General features: G+C 39.9%; 1 protein-coding gene across 1 annotated transcript; it reads left to right on the top strand.

The window, feature by feature from the left end:
- The first annotated feature begins 2865 nt into the window (after positions 1-2865).
- Positions 2866-16510, top strand: GJA1 (gap junction protein alpha 1). The gene is made up of 2 exons (XM_003898243.3): positions 2866-3115; positions 13612-16510. The coding sequence occupies exon 2, from the start codon at positions 13628-13630 to the stop codon at positions 14774-14776; it is 1149 nt and encodes a 382-aa protein (XP_003898292.3). The 5' UTR covers positions 2866-3115; positions 13612-13627; the 3' UTR covers positions 14777-16510.
- Positions 16511-17500: the final 990 nt, after the last annotated feature.

Genomic DNA, 17500 nt, shown 5'->3' with positions numbered 1-17500 from the left:
TAATGTGCATTTTTCATTTTTCAAAATGTATAGCTACACGGATAAAACAGAATCAAAGTCCTGGCAGGTGATGTGGCCTAAAGAAGCCCTGCAGAAGACAGAAACTGTAAATAGCTGTTTCTAGTTCTCCAAAGAGCCGTGTTGCCTGACCAGAAAATCACGTTGCATCCATTTCTTCTACATAGACAAGGTCTGGCAATCAGAGAAGACACTGTTCTAGGACGTCAGTGTTTATATTAGATAAATGGCATTGACATTTCTGAGAATACGAGAAAAACACATTTTTAAAAAAACTATTCCACAATTTTTGCAAAACATTCCAATGGAGACAAGCTTCTAAGGTCAGATAAGTGAGATACTTTTGAACAACTGTATTATTGATAAAAATATAACTCACCAACACTGCTAGAATATGAGTTATAATATGAGTTGCTACCTGTCATTTAGAGACTCCGCTAGTTGTCCATGAGAGAAAACTGTGGGCCTTTTGCAAAACCTAGTTTCCCTTGCGCATGATTACTCATAGCATTGCATTTCAGTGCCATTATCCCAAAAGAAGAGAAGGTTCCTCAGAATGTCTTATCAATGATATTTTGATGAAATCATGTTGAAATCTTGTATCAATGATCATGGAAAAATGATTTTAGAAAGAAAAGACATAGTACGTTCGCGTATTAAGAGAAGTAATTAATTACTGGCTCATGCTACTAGTAATCCTTTTGGCTCAGAAAATGGTTCAGGTGATATACATGAATAATTTGTTATAAGGAAGTTCTTTAGTTCTATTTCCAATTGGTCACATAGGTAATAGCTTAAAAAGAAAAGAATACTTTAAAAGAATACTTAAACATCAATATCCATCTATAGACCTAACAAAATATAACAGAAATAAACACAACTTTTTTTGCTTTAAAAACCCTACTATAAAACAGTCAATGACAACTTTTCTTTCATGCAACTTATTCTGAATTAGCACCATGGTAATTTTTTTATAATTGTACTTGATAAATAATTTTACAAAAATAAATTGTTATGTAAATTAAATGAAGCATAGACTTTTTTATAAAGAAGAAATATGTTTTCTTATGATAAAAATAATAAATCATTTTCGTGAATGTGTTCTAAGTCCAATGAAATAATTTTTAGTTAAGACAAAGCAATAGATTTATTTAAAGAACAATATAAATACAAGACCAAAACAATATTTATAGGTTACTGAACCTGAAGACTCGAAAGTCAGATTACAATTTCTACTTCCAGAAGATTGTTTTTCCCCTTTCGTAATGTAAAGAAAAATGTACTCTTGGAAATAGGATAGCCAACAAGTAAAAACAAAATTGTTCCTTAAAATTGCAACATTTGGGCCAGGTGTGGTGGCTCACGCCTATAATCCCAGTACTTTGGGAGGCTGAGGCCTGTGATCCCAGCTACCCGGGAGGCTGAGGCATGATGAGAATAAAGCAGGCTTGAGCGGAGAGTTGCCATGAGCAGAGATCATACATCGCACTCTAGCTTGGGCAACAAGAGCAAAACTCCGTCTCAGAAAACAAAACTAAACTAAACTAAATAAAACAAACAAAAACCCTGCAACATTCCAAAAGATGTTGTATTAGTCATGTCAGTGAAAGTTTAATTAGGGAACGGTGTCTACCAGGATATTTGGCATCCTTCTTTTTTCTGGTATTTGCATGAGTGAGAAAAGTGTTAGGAATAGGAAGGTCAGATGAGTTTGCTTTGCCTCCAGAGAATACTAGCCAAGAGATTTCCTGTCCAATCTCAGGAGCATCACTGAAGCCTGTTTATGAGTAATTGTCCCACCACAACACTCTGCTATGGCATTTGGGAAGCCCTCAAAGTAGCTGCTTGCTGTAAGAATGAGGCCACATGACTCAGGCCATTATAAACCCTAATGCAGAGCCTTGAAGAGGGAGAGCATTGGAAGGAATAGGGAAGCACATAAAGATGATATGCTCAGCTCTACTGTCATTGGGCAGAAAACTCTCTAGTGGGCTTGAGAGGAGGAACTGATTTTAAGGAGGGCTGAATAGTTTGGGAACCTACTTAATGCAACCATAGTCTGTATTTTTAAAATCCTGACACTTCACTACAGATTTGGGTTTTAGTGTCTTGGCATTAACAGGGCTGAAATATAAATTCTTAGTTTTCTGGAGATACGGTAGAGGTCAGATATCAAGATTTCATAGGCAAACAAAACATGCTATATATGTAAAAACTATACACACACACACACAGCCTTTTGCTAAACTGAAAGAAAGTAAAAATTCAAAGCAGTCAAGGGGTGGAAAGGTGGATTGGGTATGAACTTTTCTTCCTATATGTCAATTTTTGAAATGTCTCTCTCCCATCCCCACCATTCCCTGTGTTAATTGTCCTTACTTACATTTAAAGCAAGGGAAGTAGATCATCAAACAGGTCACTCACACCTACCTCTAACTTCACACACCTTGGTCAATGTGAAACAAGCTTGAACTGGTTATATGCTTCCCCACCATTTTTATTTATTGTAAGCTACCTTAAAAATTTTAGACAATGTTATAATAAAAATATACGCTTTTCCCCCCATTGTCCCTGGTCTTCCCCCCATTTTCCCCCCATTATCCCTGACAAAGTGCTTCTTTTGTGACAAACCACTATAATCAATGATTCTTATGTATGAGGAGCAACTCCAAGTAGAGGCATTCATGTCCCTAATGCTATTTTATTTTTCCTCATCAGCAAATTTAAACTACAAGTTTATCCTGATCTCGCTCCTGCTCTTTGCCTCTTCTGCCCCCGCCCTTCCACATTCACCAGCCTCCTCTCCACCTCCTCCCAGCCTTTCCCTTTGCCCTCCCCTTTATTCTAGCCCCTCCTCCCAGTTGAGTCAGTGGCTTGAAACTTTTAAAAGCTCTGTGCTCCAAGTTACAAAAAAGCTTTTACGAGGTATCAGCACTTTTCTTTCATTAGGGGGAAGGCGTGAGGAAAGTACCAAACTGCAGCGGAGTTTTAAACTTTAAATAGACAGGTCTGAGTGCCTGAACTTGCCTTTTCATTTTACTTCATCCTCCAAGGAGTTCAATCACTTGGCGTGACTTCACTTCTTTTAAGAAAAAGAGTAAGTTTTTAAAAAATGAGAACACTTTACCTATTAGTTTCTTTTTCTACAAGTAAAACTTTCCTAAAGTTTTAAAATGTGTTAAATGTAGCTTGGAATTATGATACTGTAAATGGATTGATGGATTTGAAAGTGTTTCTATAGTTTTAAAGTTAAATTTTATTGTACCGAATTTATATTTTGACTGTTAAAAAAGTTTCTATTAACATTGCAACAGGTAAAAAGGTTCAAACCTTTCCGGTTAGAATAAAAGACTAGTTTACTGGATGTTTGGTTTTTCATTTTAGAGTATAATTTTATTATTATTTTTTGTAATCAGTAATAGTCTAGGTGCTATCATTTGTTGGGGGGGCGGTTAGGCGCCTGGGTTGGGGGATTTGACTGACTACATCGCAAAAATCAAAGTGTAAATTTGCTTAGCGTGCTTCCTATAGTATTGTATACTTCATAGAATGAAGTGCTTTTTTCACATGGAAATCTTGATTGATGTTCTATAGCTTCGCAAAGCCAACTTCTTTTGTGACAAAGTGCTTTGTTAAAACATCGTGGTTACTTGACTTCCACGTGGTTCCTTCCTAGAATTTTCCCCATTAAACAAAAAGGTATAAAATTAAAGAGTATTAACGTTATGTTTTAAAAATCAACAGTAAATTGTTACTTTATATTAGCAACCGCTATGGAAAGATTTGAGACCGTCAGGAGAGACAGCTTTTACTCGACCACGTTGGCAGTTTAGGAGATGAAATCTCCTAAAGTTTAGGTGGTGGTTAGTTACAGAGCATTAGAGATCAGACGTTTAAAAAAGTGTACGCCAGCTTGCTTTTCCAAAACCGTCTCCTAAAACGGGAGCTCCTAGAAAGAGCAGGGAAAAAAGTTTCTTAAACAGCGCTTTGGGAGCTCCCCTCCGCCAACACCCGCCGCCCCGCACCTTCCCTCTTCTCGAACCTGTAACCTAATTCAGAACTCTGGGGCAGTTCTTTGGAGTTGGAGCTGCTAGGGCAAAGATAACGCTAATGCGTTGCTTAAAAGGGTTCAATTTTTAAAATACTTCTATTGGTAACACCCATTATGTTCATCAGAAATGCAACCATGCATTTTTGTGCCCGGCAAGGATTTTCTGGTCTGTGTAAATCTACAGACTAAAATAATTAGTTTAGATTCTTGACGTGACCCTGCAGTGGAAGTATTTGCACCAGTGAATGCTGAAAAGCAAATAAAACTGAAAGCTTTACGGAGGCCGTGGGCCGGACGGGTACGGGGCGCCTCCTGCCATCTTAGTGTCTGCCGGGCTCCTTCCCGCGCCTTCGCTTCCTGAAACAGAGCGGTTTGGGGACGTTTCCCCCAAATCCTCACAAGTCAAACCGAGCGCAGGTCCGAGTTCGTCACTGCAAAGGAACCCAGGGTGCGGGGTGGGAGGGATAGGAGGAGAGATGGGCTGAGTGCCAAATGGTAGAAGAACAAATGGTTGATTTAATTAAAGTTGTCAATCTAATTTCCCACCCCTCTCACATCAGCACCCACCCCCCCCTTTTTTTTCCTCTTTTAAACTTACTGAATTCCACTATCTCCGCGTTGGTAAGAAAACCTGAATACCTTGGGAATTGTGCTTAAATTGCACTTGCAACGCCCCTGGAAGTTCCTGAAACTTCCCGAGAATGAGGCGGGGCGGCGCAAGGGGAAAGGGCAGGGAGGAGAGACCCTCGGGGAGCTGATGACGCGTCCGGGGCAAGTCAGCCTGTTTCGGAGAAGCGCGCCTAGCGGTCGGAGCAGCGCTGCGCCCACCCTGCCCCTTTAGTGATCCAGCCTGCCTTTGCTGGGGGTTTCTGATAACGCTCTCCTTGTTCCCCAAAGGCGTGCTTCTTTTTCTCTCCAGGTACAAAGTAGGGGTGGGAAGGGGAGAGCTACACAATGTTGGAAAAAGAAGCGTGGCTTTATTTGGAAGTCGATTGAATTTCTTTTGCTTCCCCGACCCTGTTAGTAACGGCAAGGAAGATACTGAATCTCGCCCTCCGAAAATCGGGCGCATTTGACCTCGGCGAAGAGTGTCCCTGTGAGGAAGCCTAATATTTACGTTTGTGCAAGGATAGCTGGAAATTAAAGCGTCTAGTAATGCAGAGATTTCATTAAGCTAGCGCGCCTCCCCGTCCACCCCACCCCCCACCGCCAGGAATGAAATAGACCAGTTAGACAGAAAACACCTTTGGGAGAAGAGTAATTACTTCTAGGTAGGCCGAATTGCCTGGAAATTATACCAAGCAGAGGCAGTACATTCCGTTCCTTCCTGGCGATGTTGATTCTATATTATTGTTCCCCCAGTGTGGGGGTGCTTTGTACTTCCCAAAGTCAGGGTAGACTGGTTACCTGTCCTCTGCTGAGAAAATGCAGTGGTAGTGCTTTGCTCTACTTTCTTCACTGTTTAAACATGTTCCACATTTTTCTAATGCCTTCTGAGCGTTCTCACCCCAGCTACCGAGTTCCTCACCCTTGGCGATTGTGATACCTGCTGTGCTCTCACTCTCCTTGGGAAACATGGTTCCAAAGATGCTCGGCAGGAGGCAGATTAAAGGCTGTGCTTTCAGAGACTGAAGGTTGCTTTGTTACTTAGATGTTTCCATTTCCTGCATAGAGAAGGGGGGAAAACACAGGGTGCATTCTTTCTTTTCTTTTCTCTACATCCAGGGGTGTAGCTTGGTTTGAGCCTTTATATACGATACCCGCAGGGAAGGGAATGATAGGACAGTCACCAGTGATTAATACCTTCCACTCCGCCTTTCCTGTTGTTCTGACTTATCTTCAGGATTCTCAGTTATTTGAAGAGATGTGTGGGAGCTTATCCGCACACACCAGTTCAGCTCTGGAGAGAAAAAGTAATTATCTAGTGTTTATTATTAATGTAATATTCCATATGGATAATTCAAGTTTAAAAAATCTCCAGAGCATCTCTTCCATGGGAGATTAACATTTTTATAATTCTTAGCATAATTGCCTACATTCTCCATCTTAAAGTTACCCTTTAACTATGTATGTACAGTGTCTTTTACCAAATTTCAAACTGTGGTTAGCTCTTTTTTAAAAAAATAGATCAGTGGCTTATACAATTTCATAAATTTCACATTCCAATTTTCCTATGCTTTTAAAATAATATTTTAAGAAAAATGTATGCTTATCGTCTGCTGGGCATGATGTCTCATGCCTGTAATCCTAGCCCTTTGAGAGGCTGAGGTGGGAGGATCGCTTGAGGCCAGGAGTTTAAAACAGCCTGAGCAACATAGCAAGACCCCGTCTCTATAAAAATTTTTTTAAAAAGGAAAATGTATGTTTGTCAATCATTTCTTAGTTGCTGTTTTTCTAAAAGAAATATGAAAAATTTAAAAACAAATGAGCTATATATACAGGTCTTTTAAAGAGTAAGAACCAAACTTTACTGAGCTGTTACTAAGAGCTTCACATGCATGAGTTATTTAACTCTCATTGAAAAAAATAGACTGTCTTAATCAATACACTTGTGAGCGCCCTAAGGATGTCTTTATATGATTATAAAATAACAAAGCTATTCACTAAAAATAGTCACTTTGGAGGTGGAAGTAAGAGTAGGGGCAGAGGAAACGCCAAGGAGTGATAGAAATATATTAAGTTACATCACAATTGAAGAACATGGCTTTTAGCCTGCAGCTTCTGACTTAGGGGTTTCTCTCTGGTAGCCCTAAATTGATCTTGAGAAGCTTGTTTTGGGGGAGAATTGAGTAGTAGCTGTTGAACTAGGGAGGGGATTGTCTTTTATGGGATGCACCATCTTCTCTTTAGATGGAATTCCTCACACCTCAATCTCTACCTCCTCTCATTAAGTGGATGCTGATGTAAGTTGAGTGATGAGGAGGGGTAAGAGCTGGGGAAATAAAGGCTTGGTGGTGTTTTTTTGTTGTCCTCCCCTCTGCCCCAAAATAAGCAGTTCACAACATCAAATACCTACACAAATACGCAATTCTTTATAAATAGATGTTTACATACAGTAAGTTTGATACACTACAGTTAGGCCATCTAGGTATAAATAAGGAAGTAAAGGTTGGGTGTTATCTGATGACCTGGGAATCTTTTCCATGGAACTTCATTCTAATCACTTTACTGCCTGCATAGACTCAGACTGTAAAGATGTTATATTAACCAGGGTTAATATCAGCTGCTGCTCTTCCGCTTTAGAGCCCTAGCCTTCCCCGGTATTTATCATTCTTGAAATAAACACGATTTTAAACGGGCTATTTCTTTTTGTAATAGTGTCCTTGGCTACAATAAAATTGTGTGGTGCAATCAGAGTTAGAATATCGTAGAACTAGGGGACAACTACACAGTTGTGTTCTTTCTTTATTTTGTTGTTTTGTTTTTTAAATCTTAACCTGCAACAACCTAACAGTGAACTGAATGTACAACCATGATACCTGATGCAGTTCTACAAGAATCCTAACCCGCATTAGGATCTCATTTAACAAATTCAGGAAGCTCTTTGTTAAAAAGCCTTTTTTTTTCTCTCTTTTTTTTTTTTTTTTTTAAAAGCCAGTCAAATTTAGCAGTGAGGGTTGTAAAGAGCCTTTTTTCTTAATTTAGCTCTATTGCCTGCTCAGAAATCATTTGAAGCATGTTTCAACAAACAGCTCTCTGTTTCAGCAATTGTCACTTGAAAATTTAACAGTATGAGAATATGAGATGATGACAATACTTTTTTACTGTGAAGTCTCCTTTTTAATTAATTTGAAACTTCAGAAAGTTGAGATACATAACTACAATTAAGAGAATCCCAAAGAGACAGTAAAAAACAAACAAACAAAAACTGTTTGGTTTTTTGCACAGTATCTGTTTATTTTTTGTGGAAGCCCCATTTAATTCTTTTCTTTCTTTCTTTCTTTTTTTTTTTGGAGATGGAGTTTCACTCTGTCACTGAGGCTGGAGTGCAGTGGTGCAATCTCGCTCACTGCAGCCTCCACCTCCCAGGTTCATGCCATTTTCCTGCCTCAGCCCCCCAAGTAGCTGGGATTACAGGCACCCGCCACCACGCCTGGCTACTTTTTTGTATTTTTAGTAGAGACGGGATTTCACTATGTCAGCCAGGCCGATCTCAAACTCGACCTCAGATGATCCTCCCACCTCGGCCTCCCAACGTGCTAGGATTACAGGTGTGAGCCACCACACCTGGCCACATCTCTTACTCTTTTAAGCACTGGGGATACAGCAGTGAACAAAGCAAACTCCCTCGTATAGCTCACATTTGAGTTGAGGAAGGCAAATAATAAATCCTTCTCATGGAAGGAGGTACATAGTAATCAGGCAAATATTTGCTAAATCAAGTAGAGATAAAGTTTATTAAAATAATAATTTTTTATAAAACAGGGCAAAGGGAATAGGAAATGACAGGACTGGGGAAAGGATGTTGCTATTTCATACTTGGTGGTCAGGAAAGTTGGCTGATGAGGTGAGACCTGAAACAAGTGAGGATGTGAGCTGTGTGGATACAGCCACCAAACTGATTGTTTATTTATTTTCTCAAGATTGACTGATTACTCGGAGTATAGGTTGGCGATCAGGGTGACCAGGCTAATGATATGAAATCTAGCAAACTGATGATGGCTGAGATCAAGCTAAGGGTGACTGTTTTAAGTGTGAAAGAATAGACAAGTGAGTTCACTCAATGACATTACTGGAGGGGCAGAGGTTATTATAAAAGTGAAATAAAACATTAGAAGGGTTTGCATTTGAGTTTTTGGGTATGAATATTTTTGAGTGTTAGTACATTAGACACACATGATTTCCCTTTCCTCCCAAAAAAATCCATTAAATAGTTTTATCAGGAACTTCCATAGACATTTCCTTATGTAGGTTTAGACTCTGATTTTATTCTTTCAGATATTAATGACCTTCACCTTCTCTTTTCTCTCAATCATAAAAAGATGCTGGATATCAAATTTCACTTTAGTTTTCAATAATCCTATTTACCTTTATTTAACTCTCCACTGTCAACTCATTACATTTCTCTTCTTGAGAAAAACATTTCAAGTTGGAAGTAAAATACTTAATTCTAATAACTATTAGGATATTAATGGCATGGAAAGACTTCACTGCAACTTCGGCACAGTGATTTGTTTCTAAGGCTCTAGCAAAATGCATAGTCAAATGTAATTTAAAATCAAAACTTTATTTTATTTTATTTTTTATTTATTTATTTATTTATTTATTTTTTTGAGGCGGAGTCTCTGTCTCCCAGGCTGGGGTGCAGTGGCACGATCTCAGCTCACTGAAAGCTCCGCCTCCCTGGTTCACGCCATTCTCCTGCCTCAACCTCCTGAGTAGCTGGGGCTACAGGTGCCCGCCACCATGCCTGGCTAATTTTTTGTATTTTTTTAGTAGAGACTGGTTTCACCGTGTTAGCCAGGATGGTCTCAATCTCCTGACCTCATGATCTGCCTGCCTCAGCCTCCCAAAGTGCTGGGATTACAGGCGTGAGCCACTGAGCCCGGCCCCAAAGCTTTATTTTTAAGAGATTTCATTTGAATTAAAGAATCTTCCTAGGCCCCACCTAGGGCCCCACTTAGTGCCTGTAGCTTTGGACATCCATCCAGTCTAGGGGGCCATGATGAGCAAAGGAAATGTAATCTAACATGGTGCATAGATGGCAAAAAGTGTGGTCCAGCTGCTAAGACTCTGCTCTTAACGAGAACTTTGCACAACTCCTTTTAGACCTTGGTCTACATGTGAAGCACCAACTCAGTATCTTAGAGGTGAAGGCATGAATATATGTGGTATGTCCAGCTGCATTGGTCTTCTCATGTATCAAATAAGAAATATAGCTGTCTCCTCCTGGTGAATAAAAGTGCAGTTTATAGTCTGTAGATCAATGCCAGGGATTCTGTAACCATAATTATGCCCTTTTATTATAAAAGGATGTTAACTTATCATACAAGGTTTGGAAAAGCGAAGATATTAAATCAGTCTGGGAAGGGTGCAGCAGGAAGGAAAAACCAGTTGCCAAAATTTGATTCATGGCAAAGGGAGCAACTACCAAAAAAAAGGAACAATTTTTGTTACCTCTTTTTGGGCAGCTGTCCCATTAAATATTATTTGATGGTCTCTATGATAGTGGTAACCGACAGATAGCTACATGTTACAGGATACTTGGTATCCAATTTGATAACTGCATGGGTGCTTAAAGAAAAGACAACTTTGCAATTAAGTTGCTAGTGTATTAAAAAAAGAACTACTACCTAAAGAGCTGCCTGATGACCTAGTTCATATACTATGGAACTATGGAGTATTTTTGTAGAATCTCGAAATTATATGAAAGTTATGTGTCATACGATTTTTTTTAATAGAATGTAAATAAACTTAGTGATGAATTACTATAAGCATCTACAATCACATTTTACTTTGAGTAATGATGAAATCCTAGCTAAAATTACTTCTGTTTTGCCTAGTCATATTTCTAGATATGATAGGTTTGTCTTCAGCGCTATCATTGCATGAATGTGATGAGATGTATGCAAACAGTTTATCTTTTTACACTTGATTGTTTTTTGCTATTTTTCCCCTAGCAATCGAAATATCTGAGCAAAAGCAGATGACACTGGCAAAATATTGTAATTTTTTACAAACAGAATTAGGGCCAGTTTTCCACATCATCACATAGAAACTGTCTATTGATACAGCTCCAAAAATTCTGTTTGTTTGACCCTTATGGACTGTACTTCTTCATTTCCAGTCTAGTATTTTCTGCTAAATTATAGGGTTTTTTTTTTTTTTTTTTTTTTTTTCCTTTCACATTCTATCACCATCAAACTGTCCATTACAGCTAAATTACTCCCTCACTTCAAGCCTTTCCTTGGCTATTTAACTGTCTTTGTCAGCCTTTCAAGCCTTTGTTCTTATTTGACTGCTGTTTATATACATCAATTTTACTTTCTAACTTGTCACTTCAGAATCTAAAATGACCCTTCCAAAGTAGAAGGGAAGCTCCCTTTTTTATGACCACTGGGGAGCGTTATTTCTGTGGCCTTCGCACCCACCCTCCACTCTTATTCAGCATTCTTTGGCACCAGTCCCTGGGCTGTCATCAAAGGTACCCATGGTATCTAATTTAGATAGCTGGTGCATAGTTTAGCTTTATGGCTCAGCCATCTTTTATTTGTTCGGCCCAGGAAATCCCAGGTCAGGTGCCCATTTCATTTTTTCTTGTTCTCTATGGCCAGGAGACACAGTCATTAGACAGAAATGTAATGTTGCTTGCTGGCGAAGAAGATTCCCCTGATAATTTCATTTACTTCCTACAAGGAGCTACAGCTCATAGTTCAACTCCAGATGAGAAATTCCTTTATATTCAGATAGTGAACATATTTCTAAGGAGCCTAAATAACCCTACTTTTGGTTACACTATTTAGAATTCATTACTAAGCTCCTGCAAAGTCTTAGCTTTGCTTGTTTTTAACTATTAAATAATATTTGACTAATTCATCCTTTTCTAAACCCTCCAATTACTACTGTCTGCTGAAAATTAGCCTGTATTCCCTATGCCTGCCACATCATGTTACTCACTTCTTCCCAGCTTTCAGCCCTGGCTAAGGTTGTGTATATCAAAGCATAGAAGCATTTCTAGCTTTAGTGCGGCCTTACTATACTTTTAAAACCAGTGTGAGGCATTGAAAAGACTTGGCCTGGGGATTGTGAATCTTCTTCTGGCTCTATCTATAGCTAAATATTTCCTATACCCTGAGAACGTCAATTTTTATCAGCTAAATGGATAATCGGGAATTAGAGCATAAATTGAACTAGACAACTTTGGGGATTCTTACTGGTTTCTACCAACTTAGATCTTTTTCTTTTTATTGAGACGGAGTCTCTCTTTGTTGCCCAGGTTGGAGTGCAGTGGTGTAATTTCTGCAGCTGGGTTCAAGCAATTCTCCTGCCTCAGCCTCCTGAGTAGCTGGGACTACAGGAGCGTGGCACCATGGCTAGCTAATTTCTTGTATTTTTTGTAGAGATGGGGTTTCACCGTGTTAGCCAGGATAGTCTCAATCTCCTGACTTCGTGATCCGCCTGCCTCCCTAAGTGCTTATAGGCCTGAGTGGATTATAGACGTGAGCCACCATACCCGGCCAGATCTTTTCTTATCCTCAGTAATGGAGAAGCCATAGGCTTTGGATAGCTAGATATTGATAAGAAGTTAAATTGGATGTATAGCCTGAGGGTCCAAGGCCCAGTAAGGGAATTTTAAAGTATATAACAATGAAAAGATGAAAACCAATCTTTCCTGGCTGGAGAAAACACTCTGAAGTAGGTTTTCTTTGTTTTTTAATAAGGTTGTAAGTAGTATTGAGACAAAATGAACTTTTTACTTGAAATGTGATGTGTATTTAGTCTTTGTTTTTGAAAGTAGGTTACTACATATAATGACACATTGTAGCAAAAGAGTATATTCCCATATAGCCTACTTTCTCTCTGGACAGAAGACTGACTTCTGAGCTACATAAGTCGCTGCTTAAGAAAAAAACAGTCACCATTGCTTGGGAGGCTAAGGCAGGAGGATTGTTTGAGCCCAGGAGCCTGGGCGACACAGTGAAATCCTTTCTCTAAAAAAAAAAAAAGAAACAGAAAAGTGTAAATGACCATAATATACAGTATGCACAAATTACACTTGAAAAAAAATCTTCCAGAGGCTCGGCGCAGTGACCCACACCTGGAAAACCAGCACTTTGAGAGGCTGAGGTAGGCAGATCACCTGAAGTCAGGAGTTGGAGACCAGCCTGACCAACATGGAGAAAACCCATCTCTACTAAAAATACAAAATTAGCCAGGCGTGATGGCGTATGCCTGTAATCCCAGCTACTCAGGAGGCTGAGGCAGGACAATCGCTGGAACCTAAGAGGAGGAGGTTGCGGTGAGCTGAGATCGTGCCATTGCACTCCAGCCTGGGCAACAGGAGTGGAAACTCCATCTCAAAAAAACCTTTCAGAGTGAAATTAGTAATAAAATGATATATAATAGCATTAAGGTTTTGGAAAGAAGGTTATGTAGGTGTTCATAAGTGTTCTCACCTGTATTCTTAGATAGCTATGCTTTGAATAACACATCAGGATTTTGCTTGGCAAACACAGACCTACCAGGCAAAAATTGTCCTCATTTATCAGACAAATAAAATGAGCAGAGGCCTAGCACAGATGGCTTCTCAAGTCACACAGCAAGGCAGTGGTTGAGCAAGCAATACATCTTCCCAGGTTAAAGATTGCAACTCACCATCTGTTGCTTCTAAGACTTACTTTATCTCAACAAAACAAAACACGTGTTAGATCTTTACTTCACTGGGGAAAATGGGGCAGGAAGAGTTTGCACTTGTTTTTTTGTGAAAGAATGTTAGAAATATATGAAACATGTAGTATTTTGACTATCAGCTGAAAGGTACTAAATGTTAAACTAGTCATTTGCAATCTGTGATCCTTGAATTGTCTTTTTGTTTCTTTCAGGTGGTGCCCAGGCAACATGGGTGACTGGAGCGCCTTAGGCAAACTCCTTGACAAGGTTCAAGCCTACTCAACTGCTGGAGGGAAGGTGTGGCTGTCAGTACTTTTCATTTTCCGAATCCTGCTACTGGGGACAGCGGTTGAGTCAGCCTGGGGAGATGAGCAGTCTGCCTTTCGTTGTAACACTCAACAACCTGGTTGTGAAAACGTCTGCTATGACAAGTCTTTCCCAATCTCTCATGTGCGCTTCTGGGTCCTGCAGATCATATTTGTGTCTGTGCCCACACTCTTGTACCTGGCTCATGTGTTCTATGTGATGCGAAAGGAAGAGAAACTGAACAAGAAAGAAGAGGAACTCAAGGTTGCCCAAACTGATGGTGTCAATGTGGAGATGCACTTGAAGCAGATTGAGATAAAGAAGTTCAAGTATGGTATTGAAGAGCATGGTAAAGTGAAAATGCGAGGGGGGTTGCTGCGAACCTACATCATCAGTATCCTCTTCAAGTCTATCTTTGAGGTGGCCTTCTTGCTGATCCAGTGGTACATCTATGGATTCAGCCTGAGTGCTGTTTACACTTGCAAAAGAGATCCCTGCCCACATCAGGTGGACTGTTTCCTCTCTCGCCCCACGGAGAAAACCATCTTCATCATCTTCATGCTGGTGGTGTCCTTGGTGTCCCTGGCCTTGAATATCATTGAACTCTTCTATGTTTTCTTCAAGGGCGTTAAGGATCGGGTTAAGGGAAAGAGCGACCCTTACCATGCGACCAGTGGCGCACTGAGCCCTACCAAAGACTGTGGGTCTCAAAAATATGCTTATTTCAATGGCTGCTCCTCACCAACCGCTCCCCTCTCACCTATGTCTCCTCCTGGGTACAAGCTGGTTACTGGCGACAGAAACAATTCTTCTTGCCGCAATTACAACAAGCAAGCAAGTGAGCAAAACTGGGCTAATTACAGTGCAGAACAAAATCGAATGGGGCAGGCAGGAAGCACCATCTCTAACTCCCATGCACAGCCTTTTGATTTCCCTGATGATAACCAGAATTCTAAAAAGCTAGCTGCTGGACACGAACTACAGCCACTAGCCATTGTGGACCAGCGACCTTCAAGCAGAGCCAGCAGTCGTGCCAGCAGCAGACCTCGGCCTGATGACCTGGAGATCTAGATAGAAGCTTGAAAGCATCAAGATTCCACTCAATTGTGGAGAAGAAAAAAGGTGCTGTAGAAAGTGCACCAGGTGTTAATTTTGATCCAGTGGAGGTGGTACTCAACAGCCTTATTCATGAGGCTTAGAAAACACAAAGACATTAGAATACCTAGGTTCATTGGGGGTGTCAGGGGTAGATGGGTGGAGAGGGAGGGGATAAGAGAGGTGCATGTTGGTATTTAAAGTAGTGGATTCAAAGAACTTAGATTTTATAAATAAAAGTTTCTTTAGGTGATACATAGATAAGGGCTTTTTCTCCCCGCAAACACCCCTAAGAATGGTTCTGTGTATGTGAATGAGTGGGTGGTAATTGTGGCTAAATATTGTTTTACCAAGAAACTGAAATAATTCTGGCCAGGAATAAATACTTCCTGAAAATCTTACGTCTTTTCAACAGGAAAAAGACAGGATTGTCCTTAAGTCCCTGCTAAAACATTCCATTGTTAAAATTTGCACTTTGAAGGTAAGCTTTCTAGGTCTGACCCTCCAGGTGTCAATGGACTTGTGCTACTATTTTTTTCTATTCTTGGTATCAGTTTAAAATTCAGACAAGGCCCACAGAATAAGATTTTCCATGCATTTGCAAATCTCAGCGTTATACGTATATTCTTTTTCCATCCACTTGCACCATATCATTACCATCACTTTTTCATCATTCCTCAGCTACTACTCACATTCATTTAATGGTTTCTGTAATAAACATTTTTAAGACAGTTGGGATGTCACTTAACTTTTTTTTTTAAGCTAGGGTCAGGGAATCAAGCCATGCTTAATATTTAACAATCACTTGTATGTGTGTGGAAGAGCTTCTTTTGTTTGTCATGTATTGGTACAAGCAGATACAGTATAAACTCACAAACACAGATTTGAAAATAATGCACATACAGTGTTCAAATTTGAACCTTTCTCATGGATTTTTGTGGTGTGGGCCAATATGGTGTTTACATTATATAATTCCTGCTGTGGCAAGTAAAGCACACTTTGTTTTTCTCCTAAAATGTTTTTCCCTGTGTATCCTATTATGGATACTGGTTTTGTTAATTATGATTCTTTATTTTCTCTCTTTTTTTAGGATATAGCAGTAATGCTATTACTGAAATGAATGATTTCCTTTTTCTGAAATGTAATCATTGATGCTTGAATGATAGAATTTTAGTACTGTAAACAAGCTTTAGTCATTAATGTGAGAGACTTAGAAAAAATGCTTAGAGTGGACTATTAAATGTGCCTAAATGAATTTTGCAGTAACTGGCATTCTTGGGTTTGCCCTACTTAATACACAGTAATTCAGAACTTGTATTCTATTATGAGTTTGACAGTCTTTTGGAGTGACCAGCAACTTTGATGTTTGCACTAAGATTTTATTTGGAAGCAAGAGAGGTTGAAAGAGGATTCAGTAGTACGCATATAACTAATTTATTTGAACTATATGCTGAAGACATCTACCAGTTTCTCCAAATGCCTTTTTTAAAACTCATCACAGACGATTGGTGAAAATGCTGAGTATGACACTTCTTGCATGTCAGCTACATAAACAGTTTTGTACAATGAAAATTACTAATTTGTTTGACATTCCATGTTAAACTACAGTCATGCTCAGCTTCATTGCATGTAATGTAGACCTAGTCCATCAGATCATGTGTTCTGGAGAGTGTTCTTTATTCAATAAAGTTTTAATTTAGTATAAAGATAGCCTCTATATTCCGTGTGATTTGTTTCCCCTGCCGAGACGTAGTCTTGCTCTGTTACCCAGGCTGGAGTGCAGTGCCGCCATCTTGGCTCATTGCAACTCCTGCCTTCCATGTTCAAGCGATTCTCCTGCCTCACCCTCCCGAATAGCTGGGATTACAGGCACCCGCCACTGTACCTGACTAATTTTCGTATTCTTAGTAGGGATGGGGTTTTACCATGTTGGCCAGGCTGGTCTGGAACTCCTGACCTCGTGATCCACCCACCTCGGCCTCCCAAAGTGTTGGAATTACAGGGGTGAGCCACCGTGCCTGGACTATATTTAAAACTAATTGATGGCATATTTTATTTATTTTATTTATTTATTCATTTATTCATTTATTTTTTTTGAGACGGAGTCTGGCTCTGTCGCCCAGGCTGGAGTGCAGTGGCCAGATCTCCGCTCACTGCAAGCTCCGCCTCCCGGGTTTGCGCAATTCTCCTGCCTCAGCCTCCCCAGCAGCTGGGACTACAGGCGCCCGCCACCTCGCCCGGCTTATTTTTTTTTTGTATTTTTAGTAGAGACGGGGTTTCACCATGTTAGCCAGGATGGTCTCGGATCTCCTGACCTCGTGATCCGCCCGTCTTGGCCTCCCAAAGTGCTGGGATTACAGGCTTGAGCCACCGCGCCCGGCCTGATGGCATATTTTAGATTAAACACATTTATACTGGTTATCAGAACTTAAGCAAATAACGTCACGTTTTCAGGGACAATATTTATCATTAGCTCTGTTCAGTGCAACATTAATTGTAAACATTTTTGGATATCTATTGAACCAAAAGGAAGATAAAGTGTTGAATTTGAAATATATCTTTAATGGGATGTGTGATAGAGTTTAAAATAAGGAAATATTGAGGCTGTAATCCCAGCACTTTGGGAGTCCAAGGTGGGTGGATCACCTGATGTTGGGAGTTCCAGATCAGCCTGACCAACATGGAGAAACCCTGTCTCTA

The sequence above is a fragment of the Papio anubis genome, chromosome 6, assembly GCF_008728515.1.
Source record: "Papio anubis isolate 15944 chromosome 6, Panubis1.0, whole genome shotgun sequence".
NCBI lineage: Eukaryota > Metazoa > Chordata > Mammalia > Primates > Cercopithecidae > Papio > Papio anubis.
This window is presented reverse-complemented; position numbering and strand designations above follow the sequence as displayed.

Excerpts from the sequence above, each read along its gene's own strand:
- GJA1 (XM_003898243.3), top strand. The coding sequence starts at position 13,628 with ATGGGTGACTGGAGCGCCTTAGGCAAACTCCTTGACAAGGTTCAAGCC.